At 46.9% G+C, this 7,908-nt stretch overlaps 1 protein-coding gene across 1 annotated transcript; it reads left to right on the top strand.

Moving 5' to 3' along the window:
• The first annotated feature begins 897 nt into the window (after positions 1 to 897).
• On the top strand, positions 898 to 7,684 carry LOC123019383 (vomeronasal type-2 receptor 26-like). Its single transcript, XM_044422210.1, has 3 exons — positions 898 to 1,068; positions 1,580 to 1,706; positions 6,768 to 7,684. Exons 1-3 carry the CDS (start codon positions 898 to 900, stop codon positions 7,682 to 7,684), a joined length of 1,215 nt encoding a protein of 404 aa, XP_044278145.1.
• Positions 7,685 to 7,908: the final 224 nt, after the last annotated feature.

Here is a 7,908-nt window from a genome sequence, read left to right as displayed (position 1 = left end):
GAGAGTGAGGAGTCATAGAACCCTTTGCTCAGATCCATCTCACCAGTTGATTAATTTGCCTTGCACAATGTAGCAGAGCCTCAAAGGTTGTGTGTGGCTAATGTGGGAACTGCATACGTGACATATCAAAGCATGATGAAGAAGCCATAGCGCTTCTTCGTAGGTTATCTCTGTTGGGCCCTGACAACATGATGATCCCTGATAATCCATGTTTCATCAATGGCCCATAATCCATTGACAATCTACACTAAACCGCTACTCTGCCTCTGAGTGCATATCTTCTGACATTGCATGTAGTGCAGGATGCTCATCTAGTGGACCAGGTGAGACCATCAGCTCCCTACTTGCTCATGATTAGAACTTTTCATTGTTCATACTGAACTTCCTGAAACACATGTTGTATTAAAGTTATTATTGGCACTGAGAAGACAACCGTTCTGTGATGAAACCATTCCTTCCAAAGAGTTGGACAATTTAATGCCTGTGGCATGATACTCAGATTTGGTTGAAGGAACACACCATTCACTCTGTACAGGCTTACAACTGAGGACTTTCCAAAGAATGCTGAGACGTGCCCACTGAAAAGGCTGCCCTCGCTTTTCCTGAGAGTAAGACCTGGCCCACATTAAAGGCAGGTTTGCTTTTTAGCGCAGAAGGATCTTCTTGCCATTCTCCTAAAGGAGACCAAGGGCATTTAGGAATAAAATCAAGGCACTTTGCATTTGAAAAGACGCACCAGCCACTTCAACCCATAACAGCCCCAGAGCAAAAAGGGAAGGACTGGAAAAAGCACTGTGGCTTCACCTTTCCTAAGTAGTGTCGGCTTCATTCCTGCTCTAGATCCACCCCTTCCTGAGGAGCCCACAGTTTCACAACTGTTCCATGGATGGAGTGTATATGGATGAGAAGGGGGAGCTGGCAGCTGACTTGGACATTGTCAACTGGGTGAAGTTTCCCAACAACTCTGTTCTAAAAGTGAAAGTTGGGAGCATCAAAAGACAGGGATTGTCTGGACGCAAATTCACCATTGACCAAGATGCCATCGTGTGGCCCAAATGGCTCAATAAGGTGAAGGAAATCATGCCTTCATTTCATTCCATGTCCTGTCAAATGCATGTATTTGGGAATGTATGTGCATTGAGATCGTTTGCAAGGGCTGAGGTTTACTTAGAGGCAGAAATGTGTGAGGAATTTCATTTGGGAAGTTGACTCCTTCAGATTTCTCTGATTTGGCTTCCCAGACTCCAGTGCACTTTGTCTATGCCCCAAATCTAGCATGCAACAATTGTTTGTGTGCTCCTTTGCAAGAAAGCAAGGCCAAGAGAATTCAGGAGGCCAGCCACCTGCTTCTGCACACATGACTTGTGCATCTTCTTTTCTTCAAATGCTTTCCAAGCTTGGGGATGCAGTTCAGCAAGCAGAAGAGGAATTGATTTCAGCCCAATTTTCGCAACCCTACTTGCAGGATCAGCTTCAGTCCTAGAAGTTTTCTCTCCTGTCCTATCCAATGCTGCCTCTCCTTTCCCCCAGTGAAGTAGCTCTAACACATCTTCCTGGTGGTCCTTGCTTTTGTTTTCAGCCCCTGCCCATGGCCAGGTGCGTGGAAAGCTGCCACCCGGGATTCTTCAAGGTGGTTCAGGAAGGAAAGCCCGTTTGCTGCTATGACTGCGCTCCATGCCCAGAAGGGACGATCTCCTCTCAGGAAGGTGGGTGACTATGAAAGAACATCCAGCCTGTGGGGAGGAGGGCAATGATCTTCCAATACCGTGGGCATTCTGGCACATCTTGCCAAGGAATGATACACCCTGCAGGGAATCCCACACAGTGTAGAGGACTGCTGCAATCCCCTTTTCCAATCCTCTTGGTGGCTGTATCACATACCCCAAGTTCCTTTGTGGCTTGCTCTGACTTCAATAATCCCTTCCTCCTTCATTGCCTCAGCTGCTGTGTTTGCTATTGGTCCACTGTAAATTAGGAGCATTCTTTGCTTTTGCTGGCTCCTGGTGGGATGTTTCATAGAATCATCGAATAGCAGAGTTGGAAGAAGTCATGAAGGCCATGAGGTCCAACCCCGCCCCCCTGCTGTTTCAGGATACCATGTTATACCATCCAACTCAGATGGGTGTCCAGTTTCTTTTTGACTGTCTCTAGTGTGGGAGAGCTTGCAGCCTCTCTAGGCAGCTGGTTCCACTGTCGTATTGCTCTGATAGTGAGGACGCTTTTCCTATATTTGGTCTGATGTGTAAAGAAGCACTTTCATCTTCCATCCTAAATTGCCCACTTTTCAGAGGTCCCGTTGAATGAATCAGCAGGGAACAGTCCTTCTGTGCCAGTATTTATGTTGCCCAATAGATCACACACTTTTCATGGCTTGTTACAACACCAGGCTTGCATGGCATGCTGGCACTCATGCTCTGCTCCATTGCTTTGTCTGCAAGTTTGGGAATGACACGTTTGGACAGCAAAGTGTGAATTTGCAGCAGACTTTGAAGAAAAAATCATTCAGATTCAAGTGCTTGTCTCCACCTTTGTGGCAGCATCTTTGGATTTGTCCAGTACACCATTTTAGGGCATTTTATGGATGATGTGGATATGTTTGCCCTCCTCCCTTTTACCACTTGCATGCTCGACCATCTCCCATCATGGCTGGGTGGAAGATCAGTGGATGGGGTTTGTCAGTGCATCCAGGAGGCTGTCAACACCTCGTTAAGAGAGGAAGTGGTCCCAGCCTCTTTGAAGAAGGTGGAAGTCATCAGACCATTCCTTAAAAGGCCAAACCAAGACCCAGGGAGAGTTACATACTACTGACCCATCGCAACCTGTGTATTTTATTATGTTGTGAGCCGCCCCGAGGCTACGGCAAGGGGCGGCACAGAAATGTTTTAATAAATAAATAAATAAATAAATAAATAAATAAATAAATAAATAAATAAACCTCCCATTTTGGGGCCATGCGTTGAAGGAGGTGGCTGCTGGGCAGCTTCAAGCATTCTTGGATGAAAGGGATTTTCTAGATCCATTTCAATTGTGTTCCAAGTCTGGGTTTAGGACCTAGATGGCCTTGGTGACCCTGTTTTATGACCTTTTCAGGAAGAGAAACAGGGGGAATGTGACCCTGTTGATTCTCCTTGACCTCTCAGTGGCTTTCAACACCATTGAACATGGTGTTGGTGTCCTTCTGGAGAGGTTGGCTGGGATGGGAGTTGAAAGCACTGTGTTGAGGTGGTTCCACTCTTACCTGGCTGACCATGTCCAGAGGGTGGTGCTGGGCGACAGCAGCTGTGCCCCATTACCTTTGTGCATGGGGATCTTCAGGACTCTGTGTTCTCCCATGCTTTTTAACATATACATGAAACTGGTTTGTTATGAGGTGTCCAGAACAATGCCCAGAATACCAGCCCTACCTCTCATTTTCATTTAATCCAAATGAGACTGTCTCTGTCCTCGACCGATGCATGGACTCAATAATGGACTGGATGAGGGTCAACACACTGAATCTTAATCCAGATAAAACTGAGGTGCTACCAGTAGGGGGGCTGTCTGACAGGCTGGAGGGACATTCCCTGTCCTTGATGTGGTGCCCCTCCCACTCAGGGACAGGGTTTGTAGTTTGGAGTGGTCCTGCACCTGGGTCTCTCCTTGGAAGCACAGGTTGGGGATCCAGCAATTCCTTCTTACAACTATGTCAGATTTGCCGGCTATGCCCCTTCCTGGGTGGACAGAGTCAGAAAAGAGTCCCACATGCCCTACTAGCATCCAGAATAGATTAATGCAACATGCTCTACATGGAAATTGCAACTGGCATAAAAATTAGCAGCAAGAAAGGTGTAAGAGCCGGGAAATGGGTGGCAGACTGGGAACGGCCTGATACAGGGACCATGGTGCTGATGCAAGGCCAGGTTCTGTAATTTAATAGGACTAGAGGCAGGTGGCATGGTGGAAAGTCCAGGACCAGAGGCAAGGTGGCAGGCAGTCCAATATGGTAGTGAGCGCACAGTCCAGAAACAGTCCAGCAGTGTGACACCAGGGAGGCATTCTCACAAAGGAAATCCAGGTGAGAGTGGGCTGGACAGAAGCAGGGACATGTCAGGACACATAGAAGTAGTGCTGGGGCATGCAGGGCAAGGCAGGAACAGACTAGGAAAGGGCAGGAATAACAAGGGCAAGCAGGAGCAGACTGGAGAAGGGACCAGAGCACAAGGAGGCAACAAGAATACTTGCATTGCTATGGCACAGAGCAGCAGCAGTGTCAGGAAGCCCCTTCTGCTGGTCTCCAGGGCCTCCAGCTGCACTACATAATTGCTCCTCAGCTGCTTCTTGCAAGTCCCTGCAAAGGTGTTGCTGGTTCTGCATGCACTTGCAGAGTCACACAGGCCCTGATCGTGGCAGATGGTAATGGAGGCATCATTGAGGGTTCAAGTCAGTCCAGTACTGAAAGGATTGCTCTGGCTAACAGTTGCTGCCTGGGCCTAATTCCAGGTTTTGTTATTACATAGGAAGTCCTAAATGGCTTGGGGCTTGGCTGCACAAAGGACCGCCTCCTCCCATAGGAACCTGCCCATCCCTTATGATCATTTCAGGAGACACTTCTGCAAGAGCCATCCCTCAAAGAGGAGAGAGGGATGGCAGATGAAGGGCCTTCTCAGTGGCTGTTCCCTCCTTTGGAATACTCTCAGCCTAGCTCTGTCCCTACTACTGTCTCGGTGCCAGGCAAAAATATTCCTTTTTAATACCTTTTAAATAATTGATCCTGCCCTCCCTTTCCCTGCATGGTATATTGTTTTATTATAATGGTTTTAAATTTCAATTGCAGTGCATTATATTGTTTATTTCTTGTTCTATGTTGCTATACTTTTTATCATAGTAGTGTTGTTTGTTGTCAGTCACAAAGTCGTGTCCGACCCATCGCAACTGCATGGACAACATTCCTCCAGGCCTTCCTGTCCTCCACCATCCCCCAGAGTCCACTTAAGCTCACACCAACTGTTTCAGTGACTCCATCTAGCCACCTCATCCTCTGTGGTCCCCTTCTTCTTTTGCCATCTATTGTTCCCAGCATTAGGCTCTTCTCCAGGGACTCCTTCCTTCTCATTAGGTGAGAAGTATTTGAGTTTCATCTTCAGTGTCTGGCCTTCCAAAGAGCAGTCAGGGTTGATCTCCTCTAGGACTGACCAGTTTGATCGCCTTGCAGTCCAAGGGACTTGCAGGAATCTCCTCCAGCACCACAATTCAAAGGCATCAATTCTTCAGCGTTCAGCCTTTCTTATGGTCCAGCTTTCATAGCCATACTTTGCAACTGGGAAATCCACAGCCTTGACTATATGCACTTTTGTCGGCAGGGTGATGTCTCTGCTATTTAGTATGCAGTCTAGATTTGCCATAGCTTTCCTCCCCAGGAACAAGCATCTTTTAATTTCTTGGCTGCAGTCCCTGTCTGTGGTGATATTGGAGCCCAGGAAAATAAAATCTGTCACTACCTCCATTTCTTCCCCAACTATTTGCCAAGAAGTGAGAGGACCGGATGCCATGATCTTAGTTTTCTTAATGTTGAGTTTCAAGCCAACATTTGCACTCTCCTCCTTCAAACACATCAAGAGGCTCTTTAGTTCCTCTTCACTTTCTGCCACTAGAGTGGTATCATCTGCTTATCTGAGGTTGTTGATATTTCTCCCAGCAATCTTAATTCCAACTGGTGATTCATCTAGCCCCGCCTTTCTCATGATGTGCTCTGCATATAAGTTCAACAGGGAGGGCAACAGTATACAGCCTTGCCAAACTCCTTTCTCAATTAGTACCAATCAGTGGTTCCGTGTTCAGTTCTCACTGTTGCTTCTTGACCCGCATATAGGTTTCTCAAGAGACAAATAAGATGGTCTGGTACTCCCATCCCTTTAAGAACTTGCCACAATCTGTTGTGATCCACACAATCAAAGGCTTTAGCATAGTCAATGAAGCAGAAGTAAATCTTTTTCTGGAACTCCATAGTTTTCTCCATGATCCAGTGTATGTTGGCAATTTGATCTCTATTTCCTCTGCCTCTTCAAAATCCTGCCTGTACTTTTGCTAGTTCTTGGTCCACATACTGCTGGAGCCTAACTTGTACAATTTTGAGCATGACTTTGCAAGCATGTGAAATGATTTTGAGCATAACTTTGCTAGCATGTGAAATGAAATATTTATATGTTTCCTACTATCATAGTAGTTGGAACATATAAATATACATATAAAAAGTAAATATGATTAATCTGGACAGTCATCTGAAAAGGATGGTGTAACTTAGCATGAAGTTGGACCCATAGCCCTTTGGTCACTTCCAACGTGGCTGTTCTGTGCTTCTTTTAACACACCACTTCAGCCACACAATGGAGTGCCCAGCGGGAAGGCTTTGTGCATCTATGTACATGGGAGCTCACCTGCAACACATCATTTGGAGAGGCAGAATGTGTGGCTTGCAAAAGAAACGTGAACCCTCCTCTGAAATAACAAATTGGCAAAGAAAAGGGAGGAAATTCAATAGAGAGATTGCTATGCAAAGCTCCTAAAGGAGCCCTAAGAGGCTTGGCCTGGGGAATTCCCAATACCCATCTTTGGATTATACACGGTGGATTCACAGAATGTGGGTTCTTGGCATGGAAGAAAGAAGAAACTCAGGAACTATGTAGGGAGGGAGGAAAGCAGTTTGTACATGGGTTACTTGCTCAAAATCCTTGCTTGAGCATAAAGAACAGAGATGGTTAAAGATGAAAGGGAGACTTTTCTCTTTCCAGATGCTGACCATTGCATCAAGTGTCCAGACATTCAGCATCCAAACAAGAACCGAACTCAATGTACTCCCAAGGAAATCACCTTCCTGTCATATGAAGATGCTCTTGGGATGGCCCTGGCTTCCATGGCACTGATGCTCTCCTTATTCACAGGACTTGTGTTGGGAATCTTCATTAAATTCCAGGAAACTCCAGTCATCAAAGCCAACAACCGCAGCCTCTCCTACATTCTTCTCATCACCCTGCTGCTTTCCGTCTTGTCCTCCTTCCTCTTTTTAGGCTCGCCCAGGAAGGTGACCTGCCTTCTCCGACAAATGGCCTTTGGCATCATCTTCTCAGTTGCAATCTCTTCTCTCTTAGCCAAAACAGTCACAGTGGTCTTGGTCTTCTTGGCTACCAAGCCAGGAAGCAGAGCAAGAAACTGGCTGGGGAAGAGGTTGGCCAACTCCATTGTCCTTTTCTATTCCAGCATCCAAGCTGTCATCTGCTGCATCTGGCTGGGCACCTCTCCTCCCTTCCCTGACTCAGACATGCACTCCCAGCCTGGACATATCATCCTACAGTGCAATGAGGGCTCTGTGGCCATGTTCTACACTGCCCTTGGATACATGGGATTCCAGGCTGCCATCTGCTTCGTGGTGGCTTTCCTGGCCAGGAAGCTGCCTGGAGCCTTCAATGAGGCCAGACTGATCACCTTCAGCATGCTGGTTTTCTGCAGTGTCTGGGTGTCCTTCGTGCCCACCTACCTGAGCACCAAGGGGAAGTACATGGTGGCCGTGCAGGTCTTCTCCATCTTGGCCTCCAGTGCTGGCTTACTGGGCTGCATCTTTCTTCCCAAGTGCTACATCATTCTCTTGAGGCCTGCTCTGAATTCAAAGGAGAATCTTGTGAGGAAAACAAAAGATGGCATCTTGACATAGCTCCGAATTTGGGGGGGGGGGGTCAGGGATCAATTATCCTCACAGCAACCCAAATATGTAGCATATGATCAGATGCAGGCAAGACATGGAATCTTCCCATAGTTTGCTTGTAGATCTAGGAATAGAAGCGGCGGGGGGAGCCCAGGAATACATATGTTTAGTTCTCTTCTCCTGATGGCAACATATCCCTCTTCAAAATGTTGTCTGACCTTTCTCAGGTGAGG

The sequence above is a fragment of the Varanus komodoensis genome, unplaced genomic scaffold (assembly GCF_004798865.1).
Source record: "Varanus komodoensis strain SLA01 unplaced genomic scaffold, ASM479886v1 scaffold121, whole genome shotgun sequence".
NCBI classification, from domain to species: domain Eukaryota; kingdom Metazoa; phylum Chordata; class Lepidosauria; order Squamata; family Varanidae; genus Varanus; species Varanus komodoensis.
The sequence above is the reverse complement of the archived record's forward strand: the minus strand, read 5'-3'. Positions and strand labels throughout refer to the sequence as shown.